The sequence below is a fragment of the Carlito syrichta genome, unplaced genomic scaffold (genome assembly GCF_000164805.1).
Source record: "Carlito syrichta isolate Samal-C Ts95f unplaced genomic scaffold, Tarsius_syrichta-2.0.1 Scaffold305755, whole genome shotgun sequence".
NCBI classification, from domain to species: Eukaryota; Metazoa; Chordata; class Mammalia; order Primates; family Tarsiidae; genus Carlito; species Carlito syrichta.
In genome coordinates, this window is record NW_007249851.1 from 221,254 (window position 1) to 239,243 (window position 17,990).

Sequence of the window (17,990 nt, forward strand, 5' to 3'; positions counted from 1 at the left end):
AAAAAAAAAAAAAAAAAAAATTAAGTAGAGCTGTGTTCCAATAAACCGTTCTTTACGTACACCGAAATCTGGATTTCGCATGACAGAAAATACGATTCTATTGATTTTTCTCAACTATTTAAAAATAGAGCCAACAGAGCCAGGTGCAAGAGCTCTTGCAGTTCCAGCTACTCAGGAGGCTGAGGAAGAAGGAATGCCTGAGCCCAGGAAGTAGAGGCTGTGGTGAGCTGTGATCATGCTACTGCATTCTAGCCTGGGTGACAGTGAGACTTCGATTCACAAAAAAAAAAAAGAAGGCCGAGCGCAGTGGTTCATGCTTATAATCCCAGCACTTTGGGAGGCCAAGGTGAGAGGATTGCCTGAGCCTGCATCTCTTAAAAAAAAAAAAGAAGACGACGAAGAAAGAAAGAAACAAAGAAAAGAAAAACCACTGTTAGTTTATCGTGGAGCCAGACAAAAACAGGCTGTGGACAAGATTTGGCCAGTGGGTATCACAGTTTGCTAAACCGTCTCCTATACAAAAAAGAAATATCCTACCCTAAATGCCAAGAGTTGAGAAGACCTGTAGAACTCCTAAAGAGTATTTCTATAGAAGTACATACTTGTATTATCAAGTTTTCTACAGTTTTCTCTGAAAATGCAAGTCAAATGTATAACAACAATAAAAAATTATGTTCAATAACTTAGTGGGACCAAGTACGCTAAACAATATGCTATCTTTTAGTATCTTAACTTTTTTTTGAGTCAGGGTCTCACCCTGTCTCCCAGGCTGGAGTGCAAGGGCACAATCACAATGACCATGGCTCATGTAACCTCAACCTCCCGGGCTCAGGCGATCATTCGACCTCAGCATCCCAAATAGTTGGAACTACAGGCACGTGCCACCATGTATGGCTAATTTTTAAAAAAAATTTGTATAGAGACAAGGTTTTGCTATGCCTTAAAGTCTTATCGTTGAAGACTTCATTTCTCTTAACCAAACTCTTAATTAGGAATAAAGTGGCAGAATGTAGAGGTTTTATTCCCTAGCTAGTTCCTGGAGTACATATTCTCTAGGCAGGACCATGGGATTTCAGCCAGGCAGATGAATTTGTTGGATATCTTCTTAAAATCAGAAAAGTAACCAGAGCTTAGAATTTGATAGTCATCCACTAATGTATGAGGATAAAGCCAATAGAGCGAATGTGGGTGGATTCAAAATTTTTTCTTAGAAAATTATTTTAAGTCTACTCTAACACAAGGATAAAAAAGGTAACAAAAGTCCTAAAGTATTTTTTTCAAATACTTTACATGAAATTGACAGAACATAAAATTAACCATTTAAAAGCAAAAAGTTCAGTATTACTTAGTACATTTATAATGTTATGCAACTACTACCATCTAGTTCTAAAACACTTCCATCATTTGAAAGTAAAACCCCTTACTATTCAGTCAGTAGTTCTCTCCATTTTCCTCTTCTTTAGCCACTGGCAAACACCAGTCTGTGTTCTGTCTCTACAGATTTACCTATTCTGGATACTTCATATAAATGGAATCATACAATATGTGACCATTTTTGTCTAGCTTTTTTCACTTATGTTTTAGAGGTGCGTGCACGACACAGCATGCATGCATCAGTACTTCTTTTCTTTTGTTACTGAATAATATTCCATTGTATGTATATATCACAATGTATTTATCCATTCACCCATTCATAGACATTTGGACTATTTCCATCTTTTGACTATTGTGAACAATATTGCTATGAACATGTGTGTGCATGTACTTGTTTGACTTCCTGTTTTCAGCTCTTTGGGGCATATATCTAGAAGTGGAATTGCAGGCTCATATAGTAATGTTTAGTATTTTGAGGAACAGTCAAACTGTTTTCCACAGCATTGACTCATTTTGCATATCTACTAGCAATATACAAGGGTTCCAATTTCTCTACATCCTTGTCAACCTTTTTTTTTTTTTTTTTTTTGAGTTGGAGTCCACTCTGTCACCCAGACTGGAGAGCAGTGGCACGCTCCCGGCCACCGCAGCCTCAACCTGCTGGGCTCCGGCGATCCTTCCCCCTCAGCCTTCCAAGTAGCTGGAACTACAGGCGTGTTAGCACACGCCTGGCTAATTTTTTGATTAATTGTAGAGATGAAGTCTCACCAAGTTGCCCAGGCGAGTCTCGAACCCGCGGGCTCAGGCAATCCACTCACCTCAGCCTCCCAAAGGCATGGGATTACAGGCTGAGCCACCAAGCCTGGCTTATTTTCCTTTTTTTAATAGCCATCCTAGTGAGTGTGGAGTGATACCCCACTATGATTTCAACTTGCATTTCCCTAATAACTATTAATGTTGAGCATCTTTTCATGTGTTTGTTAATCATTTTATCTTCTTTGGAGAAATGTCTATTCAACTCTTTTACCCATTGTAAAATTGGGTTGTCTTCTTATTGCTAAGTTGTAGAATATATATTTATGGATACTAAATCCTTATTGAATATATGATTTGCAAATAATTTCTCCCATAGTCCTAAAGTTTCATACCAGTGATTTTTAATCTTTTTCTAGGCATAATAAGCTTTTAAATGTCTTTGTCTTATATTTCCACATACAGAACTCCAATAAAACATATAAAAGACAAAACTGGAGCTACTTCAACAGAAGAAGAATAATCTGAAACCCTGATTACTTTTGGTGTCTTCCTGTAGCAAGTTCCACAAAACTTGCACAAAGCAGATGAAATATGAACAAAATGTGTTTTCCACAGCACTGAATCATTTTGCACAAATTTTTATCTGCACAAAACACAGTGACACAAGAGACACTGTTCTATGCCAAAAGTCTTAGACATTCTGATAAAATATTTGAAACTTGTGGGGTATGTGTACCAGGAAGGACTGTTAATGTCCACTTGTCCCAAATCTATATCAGGGCTATTAACAGTGCAGAAATACTTTGAATGCACCTACCATACTGCCATTTAAAAATAACAGAATCTGAAATAAGGATCTTAAATCAAATTATCACAAAAGGCAGAAGGGAGATAGTCGAGATTGGTTAATGGATATTAAAGTACAGCTAGACGGGAGGATAAGTTATAGTGTTCTATAGCACTATAGGGTGACTACAATTAACAACAATTACAATTAACAACAATTAATTGTAGATTTTCAAATAGCTAGAAGAGTGGATTTTGCATATTTCCAACACAAAGAAATGTTACATGTTTGAGGTGACGAACATGCGAATTACCCCAATGTGACCATTACACATCGAATACATGTATCAAAATATCACACTGTGTCCAAATATGTACAACTATCTTGTGCCAATTAAAAATAATACAAATAATCTATTGCAGCACACACTCAAAATATTTTGGCATGGTATAATTATAGTTGAGTGAGCTTATTAGAAATAAATAGACACTTTTTGAAGTTTAAAAAAAGGCAGCAGAGATGTAAGCATTTTGAGAGTATCCTATTTCATTAGAAATATCATTTAATGTAAAATAATGCAGGATCAACTATTTTTTTTATTCCTTCATGCATTCATTCATTTACAGAGATGAGGTCTCACTATATTGCTCAAGATAGTCTTGAACCCAAGAGATTTCCCACCTCGGCCTCCCAAAGCACTGGGATTGATTACAAGTGTGAGTCACCACACTTAGCCAAGCATCAATGATATTTAAAAGCACACATTGACAACTCCAGTAGGGATAATTTGTACTGAGCTATTATCTCTACACATGATACCATCACACATCTAATGACCAAATGATAGTTAGGGTTGGCTGGCTGAACGTAGTGACTCACACCTACACCTGGCACTTTGGGAGGCTGAGGCAGGATTGCTTGAGCCCAGGAGTTCAAGTTCAATTTTTATTTTATTTTATTTAATAAAATAAAAATTTAAAACAGAAGTCACAGGTATTAAAAGGGGGTGGAAAGCTGGCTGCCATGTATAGTAACAGAAAAGAATGCTATCTGGCCTGCAAACTTGAGTCACAACAAAGGTACACAAAAAATTAGATAACTGGTCTACACATCCAGGAAAAATAATCCTTTCAATAATACATTAGGACTTAAGAAATACCATATATGTGTTTAAAAAAAAAAAAAAAACCCCAAACAAATAAAAAATCTGAACTAAGTTTCCGGAATTTCGAGTGCATACTACGACTACTAGCAATGGTACAGCATCCACAAAATGCAAAGGACTTTCAAAGAATACAAAGTCAGTACTATTGGCTTATTTATTTCCCACATTATAACCTAATGCCTATTTCTGAGAGTATTTCAAACTTGTGGATAAAAACAACTTTGTGAAAATGTTTTACCTCTTCTTCCTCAATTTCAGAAGGGTTAAGTTCATGTTTTTGACAGTAAGGACCCTCTTTCCAAGCTTCAGTATCACCACAGTCACAGAAACCTCCACCTCCTGATGTTGTCATCTTGAAAAAAAATTGTAAAGTATCTTGTCAGTAAGTATTTACTGAGGGCTATTAGTTAATAAATAAGAATATTAAGTGCTAATGAAGTAACATTAAGTACTTAATTTCTTTGGAAGCATAAAATTAAGTAAAATGTCAAACCTCAATGCTTATTTTAAATAAGCCTAGAAGCTAATCTAAATGATTTTGAAATAAAATAAGCCAATCTGTAGTGTTGGCTAAACTACAGATATTTTAAGATGATATGTCTGCCTACAGGACTTCCTTAATTTGGAGAATCATGAGGCTCATAAGGGATTTCCTGGTAGGTTTTGGCTAAATTAGCATAATGTTGGTACCTACGCTACCAGGTTGTGATACTATAATATAAGATACTTAAAGGTTATAAAGATTCCTATAGCTGCTATTCCCTAGAAGAGTCTAAGAATAATGCTTTTGCTTTAGAGAAAGTAACCAACAAAGACTATAAAATAGTTTGTTTTTCTTTAACACTTCCTAAACAACCGCTTTTTGAAAAAACAGGTCAATAGGGGCTCAGAAAACAAAGAAGTAGCCTGCCTGATAATACAAATTTTTCACCACCCGCAAGGTTCAGAAATTATTGAAACTTCCTTAAGATATGGCAAGATTCAACAAGTATGGCATGACATAACCTATTAGTTAATAATTGGTAGACTAGAAATCCTGCTTCTCTTAAAATACTATGGGGAAGAGTTTATAAATGGTTATTAGATGCAGCAAATTTTAGAATGAATCCTAATATATTCTGCTCAAAGTAAGTATTCATGTTATATATTACGATATGATTTATGTAATCCCACAAATGACAGTTATTCCTAGGGAGGCAAAGATATATGTCAAGAAAGGTGTGTAGGCACCATTTAGAAAATGACATGTGCTTGTTCTGGTTACCAAACACAGATGTAGAACAGCTTATAGGAAACTGTGCTTCTCTTACTCATTTGTGAGACTAACAAAAACATACAAGAATATAAAGATCTCAATTTTGCAGTCGTTTTAGTTCATTATTATCAACTCTTGGGTAGATTGAATAAAAACAAATAGGAGGAAAAGTTCTGACCCAGAAAGGTTCCTGAATTAAGAACAAGATTAAAATATTCTAGAATGAAAGGGCTTAATGAAAAAAACTAAAATATTCCTTCCCTACCCTTCTATTTTATGATCAGGGTGAAAAGTTCAATCTAATTACAGTTCCCTGACCTTTGAGTCGTCATGGTCTGTCTTCAATTTCCAGTAGAGAAACCAGGACAGGCTTAGGAATAATCTGCCTCTATCTGTATCCCTGATTTAAAAGCAAACAAACATATCTAATTTTTTGAACAGTACTGACTGCATTACAGCAGTGAAAAAATAATACATCAGTGGAGTAGACCTTCCTACACTGTAGTAGATGCCTCTTTAATAAACATTTTTAAAAACAGCAAAGCAAAAGCAAACTAGTTGAAAACCAATATGAAAGAGCTAATATCTATATTATCTTTTTTAAACTATATGCTCCAAGAGATGTAAATTCATAATTCATTTCTATATTGCCATCATATGTTTAACGATATTTAAATTAACACATTGTTTAAGCCACTCTCCATTTCAATGTCAAATCTTTGAATTTTAAAAAGAAATAAAAGATTTTTAGCATAAAATTCAAAACTAGGCATGGTTATTCGGACATTACTAACCCTATATCGATGATCTCTGTGAATACTTCCCAAAAAGCACTCCATGCATAAAACACAAGTTGGGTCAACTGCACAGTCTCTGTAAAGTTAAAGAAAAAAAAAAAACCAGAGTGTCATAAAGTAACTACATATTTCACAACAGAATATTTCAAATTGGAACCCATCCCAAGAGAACCAGAATAATGGAGTTTCTTGGTGTTGTAAGAAAAGAAATATTCCCCCAAATCTGGCAAATCTTTAACCAATGAAATCAGTATTAAGGATCTGCTTCTCATAATGAACGTGTGTGTACTAGTGAGTATTTCAAGGCACATATTATTAGAATGGTAAATTTTTCCACAGATTTGGGTAATCACATTATATACTAACACACAAATATATATGGAATAGATTCAAAATATGATTTTCAAAATGGGATTTCAAATAACTTCCTCCAAACAGGTGTTTGAGATCAAGGGTCTTCAAAGTGATATGTATGCACCTCTAGAAAGGCAAGAATATCAACTGAGATCCAAGAAGACAATATTAGAACCTGTATTTCTACTTAAATTTTCTCTAAAAGGGGAAAATAAATATTCTACATGTTCAGTAAACAGACTGACACAGGTTTCCTCACTCTGACCCTATGTTTCGTATCCACAGAACACACAGGGTCCATGAGACATCCTGATGGGAAATTAAGAGTTCCAAAGGTTGGCCGTGGTGCCTTCAGTTGTTTCATCTGCTTCCATCATACTGCCAGTTAGATGCATTCATAGATAACATCTCAAATAAGACAATTTCTTTAATTGCATGAAATGAAATGGGACGTGTAAAATAAATACACATTGATCTCTGTCCCTGGCTTCTGACAGAGGTGCAAAGAGAGTTTCTAACTTTTGATCTTTGACCCCAGTACCAGACAGAGTTCCTAATCCCTTGGAATTTCTTGGGTGATATAAGAGTTTTTTGTTCTAATGAGATGACTGATGGCTGGGGCCTATAGGATAGCCTCAGGATGGGGGCTGGCTGCCAGGGGAACCAACCATGCGATTAAAGGGTGGAAACTTTTGGTCTCACTCTCATCTTTGAGGAGGAGAGAGGGGCTGATGATTTGAGTTGATCAGCAATGGTCAATTATATAACCAATCCTATCGTGCCTATGTAATGATGTCTCCATAAAAACCCCCAAAGGACTGGGTTTGAAGTGCTTCTGAATTTCTGAACAAGTGGAGGTGCCTGGAGAATGGTGTGCCCAGACAGAGCAAGTGAAGCTTTGCTCCCCTTCTCTCAGGCCTTGCCCTGTGCATCTCTTCCATCTGGTTGTTTATCTGAATCCTTTGTAATATCCTTTATGAGAAGTGGGTAACAAGTATTCCTCTGAGTTTTGTGATCTGCTGTAGTAAATGACTCAAACTTGAGGAGAGGATCACCGGAAGCCCCAATTTACAGCTGGTTGGTCAGAAGTATAGGTGACAACTTACTATTTGAGATTGGACTATGAAGTAGGAGGCAGTCTTGTGGAACCAAGCACCTGACCTGTGGGATCTGATGCTATTTCCAGGTAGACAGTGTCAGAATTGAATTGAATTAAAGGATATTCAGTTGGTGTCCAATGGAGAATTGCTTGTGTGTAGGGAAAAGTCCCTTACACACATCTGGTGTCAGAAGTGTCCGGCACTGAGTGTTGTATACGAAACATTTTATTCCTCTATTGTCCTGGTGAGGGACACCTGGAGTACTTCCAGTGCTCTTCTACCACAAATAATGCTGCAATATGAACATTCCTGAAAATGGTCTCTTATGGATGTTTGAGACTTTTCTTTGCATACAAGTTAAACTAAGCTATTCCCAAACATTTATTCTTCCACACAGTAATTAAGATACGTTTACAGAGTTCCTAAAAAATATTCAACTAAAATTTTGACAGATTATTTGGAATTTATTGATAAATTTCAAGACTATGAACATTCTTATAAGAGCAAGTTATTATGTCCATGATTATTTCCTATGTCCTTTATTTGTGTTTTAAAGTTTTTTAAAAAATACGAGTTCTCTGTATTCTTGATTTGATTAACATCTAGGTACTTTCTCGATTTTGCTGTTTTAAAATATTTTTTAAATCTCATTTTCAAGTTGGTTAAGACTGGTTAAAAGAAATAGTTGTGTTTTTTTTGTTGTTTGTTTTGTTTTTTAAGTACCCTTGATGAACTCCAGGCAGTTCTCATAGTTTTTTATTTTGCTGTGGCTATTTTTTTCTAAGGTAAATGAATGTATAGTAGTATACAATGATAATTCTGTTTTTCCCCCTTTTTTTTTTTTTTTTGAGTTGGAGTCTCACTCTGTCGAGTGCAGTGGCCACTCCTGGCCACCGCAGCCTCGACCTGCTGGGCTCTGGCGATCCTTCCGCCTCCGCCTTCCAAGTAGCTGGAACTACAGGCTACCATACCCGGCTAATTTTTGATTTATTGTAGAGATGAGGTCTCGCCAAATTGCCCAGGTAGGTCTCGAACCCGCGGGCTCAGGCAATCCACTCACCTCAGCCTCCCAAGGATTACAGGCTGAGCCACCGAGCCCGTCTTGTTTTTCCCTTCTAATATTTAGACTTATTTCTTTCTTCCCTTACATTATTCACAAGAACCTTGTAATATGTTATACAACAGCAATAATAGTAAGAGCATCCCTGTCTTGCTCTAGATCTTAAAATAAACACAAAAGGCTCTCAATTATTATGTTCACTGTAGGTTTACTAAGAAAGTAGCCTTCTAGAAAGTATGGAGTATTTGTCCTTTCCTATTTGAATTGTACCTGAGGGTAATCAAAGAACTGATGAAAGATTGTTTTTCTTTTATAGAAGTTTAACTAATAAACAAAGATGACAAATTAGAATACCACCATTTTGCTACTCTTAATGAAATAATGATTGAGGTAACCTTTATAGTAGTTTCATCTGCCAGGTACCTAAACTCACTCAACACTCTTAGAACAAGAGCAGTCAAGCATCATGTGCCTCTGATATGAAGAATTTAAAAGTTACAAATCAATAGTTATGAAGTGATCACTCCTATGCAAAACACAAACCACAGAATTCAAGCAAGCCTAATTATAAGGAATAAGGAAACACGTTAAGCAACATCATGGGGACACAATCAGCCAAATCTATAATGTGGAAAATTCCAAAGGATAGATGAGTAGGTTTCTTAGTCACAGGGGAAAAAAAAAAGAAAAAGAAAGAGAGGCTCTATCATAGATGAGAAAACACGAGGCACAGCAGGCAAATGCCACATGTGAACTTTGAATTCACACTTATGAGTCAATTAGGACAATTTCAATTCTGGCTAGATATTAGATTATTTTAAGAAATTAATGCTAGCTTTTAATGATGTTAGGAGCTGTAGAGAAAAAAGCTACATACTGAGCATCTACCAATAACTGGGCATAATGTCTGGAATTTGCTTCAAAATAAAGTAGTGGGGCAGAAAACAAGTAGGTGTGCAGTACAGCATACACCAGTAAAGAGCTGCTCTCTGTGTAAATGCTGAAGCTGAGCAACAAGTACACATCCAGGATATCATCCCATTCACCTTACTTTTATAATGTTTAAAGCTATCCATGATAGAAGGTTTTGAAAAATCTAATATGCAAATAAACAATAAAGTTGCTCCTTACATACACTGTTAAGAATTTATATAACAAATAACTACTGAAATTTACAAAATGCTTTTCTGAATGAAGAAAAAATATTTTTTCTTCTTTCAACTATTAAAATGGTAAATTAACAATTGTTAAGAAGATGAACTAGCTTTGAATTCCTAAACTAAATTCCATTTCATCATGCTATATTACTTTTTAGTAGTTTTTTGGATTCAGAGGGCTAATACTTCATCTAGGATCTTTTCATCAATATTAATAAGGGAAATGGCTTTAAATGTCTCCTCTTATATTGTTTTTATCAGGGTTTGGAATCAAGACTATACTAGCCTCATGAAAAGGGAGCTTTCACACCTTTTCCAGTTTCTATAGTAACCTGTATAAGAAAGGAATTGATTATTCCTTCAAAATTTGGTAGAACTCACCTGTACAGTCATACAAATATGGCATTTTTGGGATACAAGATCTTTGACTGCCATTGTAATGTTTTTCATACTGTAGTCAAGTTTTCCATAATTTTTCTACTTTAAGTTTTTTAATTTATTAGTATTTAGTTGTTTATAATTCTTTCAGGGATTCTAAAAATGTCTTGGTTCAAAGCACATTTTTTTTTATGGCACTTCTAGACCAAAAGAAATATTTTACTGTTCTGTTTATCAAATAGACTTAAACAACTTGGCACCTGATAAGCACTGCACACTTCTCAAATCTTAGAATCAGATTAGGCACCGCCACCATCACTTCCATTGACTTTTCTTTTTCTTTTTCAGTCAGAGTCTCACTCTGTTGTCCAGGCTGGAGTACAGTGGCACACTCATGGCCACCACAGTCTTGACCTGGGTTCAGGTGATCCTTTCTCCTCAGCCTTCCAAGTAGCTGGAACTACAGGAGGGCACCACCACACCCGACTAATTTTTTGATTTATTGTAGAGATAAGGTCTTGCCAAGTTGCTCCAACTGGTCTAGAAACCCTGAACTCAGGCAATCCTCTCATCTCTGCCTCCCAAAGTGCTGGGATTATAGGCATGAGCCACCACATCTGGCTTCATTGATTTTTCACAAGGTATTTGTTTTTTAATCATAGCAATGCAGAGAACCCAGCCTCGCAATATTTGACATCATCAAAAAAAAAAATAAAAAATACAATGTACTTCTAGTTTTCATTTTTATTTTTGTGTATTTGTACCTTCTCTTTTTCTTAACCAGTCTCTCCAGAAATGTATCATCTTTACAATTCCAAAGACTCGGTGTTTCAACTTTTTACTTTTGTTTCATTTTTTGATCGTGTCTATCTTTCTTCTTGTTTCATGGAGTATGCTCTATGGTTCTTTTTTTTAATTTTTATTTTTTGAGTCGGAGTCTCACTGTTGCCCAGACTGGAGTGCAGTGGCCACTCCCGGCCACCGCAGCCTCGACCTGCAGGGCTCCGGCGATCCTTCCACCTCAGCCTTCCGAGTAGCTGAAACTACAGGCGTGTGCTACCACGCCCGGCTCATTTTTTTATTTACTGTAGAGATGAGGTCTCGCCTGCCCAGGCGGGTCTCGAACCCACGGGCTCAGGCAATTCATTCACCTCAGCCTCCCAAAGGCACGGGATTACAGGCTGAGCCACTGAGCCCGGCTCTCTATGATTCTTTTTCCAACTTTTTGAACTGAATGTTTACCTAGCTTTTTATTTTTTTAATTTTGAAATAACTTCAATTGTAAAAATAGTAGAATATTCCTTTATACTTTACCCAGCTTCTCCTAATGTTAACCATAGTACAAAGTTATCAAAACTAGGAAATTAACATTGGTCCAATATTATTAACCACAGACCTTATACAAATTTTATCAGCTTTTCCAATGAAGTTCTTTATTCATGCCAGGATCCAATACAAGATCCTACATAGCATTAATTGTCATGTCTTCTCAGTCTCCTCCAATTTGTGACAGTTCTTGTCTTTCCTTGACTTTCATGACAACGCTTTTGAAGAGTACTAGTCAGCAATTTTGTAGATATCTTACAATTTGGTTTTGCTTGTTTTTAAAAATCAGTTTGAGACATGCATTTTTGGCAAGAAAACCACTGAAGTGATGCTGTATACGTCTCAGCATGTAGCAGGTGGCATACGATGTTGATTTGCTATGTCTTGTTACAAGTGATGCTAATTTTGCTCACTTGGGTAAGATGGTGTCTGCCAAATTTCTTCATTGTCAAGTTACTATTGTTTCCTTTGTAATTAAATATACTTAGGGAGATATTTTATAACTATGCAAATACCTTGTTTATTTTCAAACCTTCGCTCTCTAGCTTTAGTATCCATTAATGGATTTTGCCTACAATTATAAATGTTATTTAACAAATGGTGATTTTTTTTTAAGATAGTCTCACTCTCACCCAGGCTGTAGTGCAGTAGTGCAATCAGTCTTGACCTCCTAGGCTCAAGTGATCCTCTGACCTCAGTCTCCTAAATAACCAGAACTACAAGCGTGCATCATTATGCCCGGTTAATTTTATTTTGTATTATTTTTTTCATGTAAGTTATATACATGTACTAATTTGAGTCTCTCAATTATACTACTTTGTAACTGGAGTCCTAGGAATGGAAAAAATGAGACAGATAAAATATTTGAAGACAGAATAACCTAAACTTATCAATTCAGTGAAAGATCCAAGAAGCTCCAAAAACTCCTAAAGAATAAATAACAAAAAAACCCACACATTTAGGCATATCATAGTCAACTGCTAATATCCACAGATTACAAGAAAACCTTCAAAGGCAGCTAGAAAACAATATATTTCATATAAAGAAACATAAGTATGCCAATAACAGCTAACATCAACAAAACTATAAAGGTCATAATACATTGGAACAAGATCATTGAAATGCTCAAAAGAATACAAAAAACAAAACAAAAAAAGTCAATCTAGACTTCAATACACTGGAAAAATATTCTTCAAAAACGAGTAGAAAGAGACAATCTGAATAGGCCTGTATCTATTGAAGAAATTGAGTCAATAATTATTAACTTTCCAAAACAAAAAGCACCAGGCTTAGATGGGTTCACTGATGACTTCTATCGAGCATTTAAGGAAGAGAATATACCAATTCTCTTCCAGAAGGCAGAAACAGAGGGAATACTTCCTAACTCATTCTATTAAATCAGCATCATCTTAATGTCAAAATCAGACACAGACATTACAAGAAACCTATAGACCAATATCTCTCATGAACAAAATATGAGCATATTAAATCCAACAATATATATAAAAAGAATTATATACTATGACCAAGTGGGATTTACCCAGGTATGCCAAGTTAAAACTCAACATTTGAAAATCATGTCATCTATCACACCAACAGGTTTAGTCAGAAAAATCCTACATAAAAAAAGCATTTGACAAAATCTAATGCCCATTCATAATAAAAACTCAACAAACAAGACATATATGAGAATTTCCTCAACTTGATAAAGAATATCTATAAAAAAAACCTACAGCTAACATCACTTAATAGTGAGAAATCTGAGTTTATGCTAATGAACTGACATAGGACAGGGCCCCTAGATAGCCTCAGGATGGAGCCAGTTACCAGAAAGATCAAGAGACTAGAGGACTGAAATTTACACACCTCTCCACCAAAATCTGGGAAGAGAGGTGGGGTGGGGCTGGAGATTAAGCTCTTGATAATATTCTTGACCAAGTTGCAATGAACTTCCACATTGCTGAACATGTTGAGGTGCTAGGAGGGTGGCATATCCAGAGAGTATAGAAGCTCCTCATTCCTTCTCCTATACCTTGTTCTATGTCTTCCATCTGGCAGTTCATCTGTCTTTTGTATAATATCCTTTATAAAAAACCAGTAAATGTAAATGTGTACCTGAGTTCTGTAAGTTGTCCTAGAAAGTAAACTGAACCCAAGGAGGGGATAGTGGAGGCCCCTATATATAGCTGGTCAGTCAGAAGTGTAGGTGACACCCTACTACCAGTGACTGGTTTGTGAAGTTGGGGCAGACTTGTGGGATGGAGCCCTTAGCCTATGAGTTCTAACAATAGCTTCAGGTAGACAGAGTAAGAATTTATTTCATTTTAGGACACCTAGCAGGTGTCCTGAGTTGAAAAACTGCTTGGTGTGGGGAAAAACTCACACATCTGGTGTCAGAAGGGCTGTGTGAGAGTGTAGAGAGAGAATAAAGAGTGTGTTTTTCCCAGAATAATTTTTAAAATGGAGAAAAAAAATGAGCACAAAATGAAAACATGTCAGATTAAACACTAACTGGGATAATTCATAACCAGGCTAGACAGAATAGGCACCGGATTATAACTAGCATCATCAGCAAACTACAGCCCACAGCCAGCCAGGTGTGGTAGGTAGTTCACACCTGTAATCCCAGCACTTTGGGAGGTCAATGTGGGAAGATTGCTTGAGCCCAGGAGTTAGAGATCAGACTAGGCATTGACCTGGGAGGCTGAGATAGGAGGATTACATAAGCCCAGAAGGTCAAGGCTTCAACAAAAACTGAATTTGGCTTGCAAAGCCTAATATATTTATTATTTGGATTTTTACAGAAAAAGTTCGTTAATCTCTAGTCCAGAAAGAATGAAGATCACTAGGTATGAGATATATGTGGGTAAATACTCATGATTATATGTATTTATTCCTTTCTTAATGTCTTTAAAACACTAACATGTTAAGAAAAAAACTATAACACTGCATTGTGAGTTTTACAATTTATAGGTGCAATATATGACAAGAAACACAATGTATAAGAGAAAAAAATTCAACTATAAAACATGTCATAAAAAGCTTCCAGTTTTTAATAGTGTAAGATTTATGTTAGTTAGTACATAAAACACATTAAAATGTGGCTAAGTACAGAATAACAATGTCTAATATTTTAATGTGCTGCATATTTAAAAAAAAAAAGGTCACAGCAGTTCTATTTACAATATTTAAAAACTAGAAGCAACCCAGATGTTCATCAACAGGACAATGGATCATGAGCACTGTGGTACATTCATACAATGGAATTACTCAGCAGTAAAAATGGAACCAACTTCTAATAATCATAACATCGTGGAAATTTAATAGATACTATACTGACTAAAAGAAGCCAGGCATAGGGCCGGGTGCTGTGACTCACGCCTTCAATCCCAGCACTTTGGAAGGCCAAGGAGGGAGAATTGCTTGAGGCCAGGAGTTTGAGACCAGCTTGGTTAACATAGCAAGAGTTCATCTCTACAAAAAAATACAAAAAACTTAGCCGAGTGTGGTGGCACACATCTCTAGTACCAGCTACTTGAGAGGCTAAGGCGGAAGGACTGCGTGAGCCCAGAAAGCTGAGGCAGCAGTGAGCCAGGATCATGCCAGTGCACTCTGGCCTAGGCGACAGTGAGACTCCAACTCAAAAAAAGAAAGGGAAAAAAAAAAGAAGCCAGACACAAAAAGAATACGATCTCATTTTTATTTTCTTTTTTGTAAGATCTAGAATCAGTCAAAGCAATCTACAGTGAAAATATCAGCAGACCCTATGTTCTAAGAAATTTGTTCAGAGTTCCAAGCTAAGGAATCCAGGAGTGTCCAACCCCGAGTTTACTCCTTACCTATGAAGAACACCTGAACCCCTCGGCAAGACTTCCAAGGAACCAGGGCTCTTTGTTTGGGGCTAGGTAGAGGTTGCTAGGTGGAGATTGCTAGTTGAAGGGCGCTATATAAATCACAGGTCTTCTGCAAGCAGTTAGTGGTGATCCCATCCAGTCAGCCATACCTGGAACTTCCTATATGTTAAGTCCCCAATAAATCTATGTCTCACGCGCTGTCTTCAGGTGTTTTCTTTGGCCTACTGGACCTTGTGCCACATCTCTACTCAATTCAGTAAGGGTGAAGCCCAATACCTAGGAGGCTGGAGCTGATAACAGGAAAATTTCTAGTCAGATGGGAATATTCTTTCAGTCTTGACAGTGTATGAGTTATACACAATTAACTACCATCAAAAATGTACAATTAAGGCCAGGTATAGTGACTCATGCCTGTAATCCCAGCACTTTGGTAGGCTGAGGAGAGAGAACTGCTTGAGCCCAGGAGTTTGAGATCAGTCTGGGCAGCATAGCAAAACTTTGACTCTACAAAAAATAAACAATAACAATAAAAAATTTTTAAAAGATGTAAATAATTCAGTATGTTTCTGAGTTAAGCAATGATTTCAGCAAAGTCCCAGCTACTCAGAAGGTTGAGACAGAAGGATTACCTGAGGTCAGGAGGTCAAGGCTACAGTGAGCCATGATCATTCAGCCTGGGTAACAGAGTAAGAGAGACCTTGACTCAAAAAAAAAAAAAAAAAAAAAAAAAAAATATATATATATATATATATATAATACATGACATATATATATATAAACATGGCTCATTTTAGATAACCACAGAAATCCAAATTATCTAGAAGATATCAACTGCTTATTTTCCCAGGTCAGAAAGAACATATAGACAAGGGAAATTCCAATATTGAAGCCACAGTGATAATATATAGTATTAAAATTGTACCTCTAGGTATTTACCTTGAAAAATACTGAGACATGTACAAGAGATGTATACAAACATGTACAAGGTGTTCTTTGCAGCACTGTCTGCTACAGAAAAAAGCACTAGAAATTATCCATTTCTAATTTCATTAATAAGGCATCAAATACATTATGACCTTTCCTTACTATGGAAACACAGCAGTTACAAAGAATGCGTTAGATTTATACATACTGCTATGGAAGGATCTCCAAGACAAATTGTTAAGTGAAAAAGAGTAAGCCACAATTATATTATACAATAAGTCCCCTACATATGAACATTCAAGTCGCAAATTTCAAAGATCCAAATGTGCATCCAATCATGTAAGTTAGTTTACATGTCTGGTGTACATTGTCATGTGTGTACATCCTTTACAAGTGGTTGTACTTTTGTGTACTTTAGTATACAGTACTGTATAAAGTGTAGTAAGTAGTACAGTATCTTTATTTCAAACCCAAGTTGTCCAGAAACCAGCATAAAAGCAGCAATGATGTAGCTGGCAGTGTATAGCTGATTGTGTTAGTTGGGTACCTAGGTTAATTTTGCTAGACTTATGAACAAATTGGACTTATGAATGTGCTCTCAGAATGGAACTTGTTCATATGTAGGGGACTTACTATATAAAGTATAATTTCATTTATGTATTATGTCCATATTAGAAATGACTTCTGAGGTGAGTGGATTGCCTAAGCCCGCGGGTTTGAGACCCGCCTGGGCAGCCAAGACCTCATCTCTACAATAAATCAAAAAAATCAGCCGGGCGTGGTAGCGCGTGCCTGTAATTCTGGCTACTCTAGAATCCTGCAAAAAAACAAAACAAGACTTTGAGTTTTTTAAAAAGGAAGAAACTGAACAAACAACTCTTCTTAATGGAAGTGTGTCTTCCATATTGGAGGCTTGTTACTTCCAGCAAGAAGAAGAATGGAACTATCTGTACCCCTTGGGAACAGCTCAGTAACTTATCTAAAGAGTTAGTTGGCTAAAAAAAAAAATCTCACGTACATAAAATAGTTTATAGTTACCTATGTGCCTTTATATCTATAACCCATTTTTATCCTAAAGACTCAGGGAAGAAAACTAGCCGTAAAAAACTATAAAAAAAATCATTGCTAATTCAACACTTCTAATGTTCATCCATATCCTAGTTTGTGTCTCTTCCAGACATATAGGAGAATTACACTTTCTCAACCTGTTTTGTAGTTGGACAGAGGGTTGTGACTAGTTTTGCTTAATGAAATTTAGGCAAGGTCATTATTTCCAGGCCAGAGCATGTACTTGCTGGGCAAGCAAGGCCTTCTAGCTCTATTCAGCCCTTGCTGTGGTGAACCCTGAAGGCATTATGCTAAGCCTGGAGAGACAAAAGACGGTGTGAAGAAAAGCAGAAGCCTTTGCTCACCACCCTACTCATCTGAATTGGCTACACAATCGGTGGCTCAGCCTGTAATCCCATGCCTCTGGGAGGCTGAGGTGAGTGGACTGCCTGAGCCCCGGGTTCGAGACCCGCCTGGGCAGGTGAGACCTCATCTCTACAATAAATCAAAAAAATTAGCCAGGCGTGGTAGCGCGCACCTGTAATTCCAGCTACTTGGAAGGCTGAGGCAGAAGGATCGCTGGAGCCCAGCAGGTCGAGGCTGCGGTGGCCGGGAGCAGCCACTGCACTCCAGTCTGGGCGACAGAGTGAGACTCC

At 36.7% G+C, this 17,990-nt stretch overlaps 1 protein-coding gene across 2 annotated transcripts in view; it reads right to left on the minus strand.

Annotated features, from left to right (window-relative positions):
• UBR2 (ubiquitin protein ligase E3 component n-recognin 2) overlaps positions 1–17,990 on the minus strand; it is a 112,028-nt gene that overhangs the window by 83,380 nt on the left and 10,658 nt on the right. For both annotated transcript variants that reach the window (XM_008062570.2, XM_021714749.1), the window contains exons 2-3: positions 6,132–6,210; positions 4,321–4,434 (exon numbers count right to left, since the gene is read on the minus strand). In XM_008062570.2, the coding sequence (XP_008060761.1) occupies positions 4,321–4,434; positions 6,132–6,210 (193 nt within the window). The remainder of the gene's footprint in view (positions 1–4,320; positions 4,435–6,131; positions 6,211–17,990) is intronic.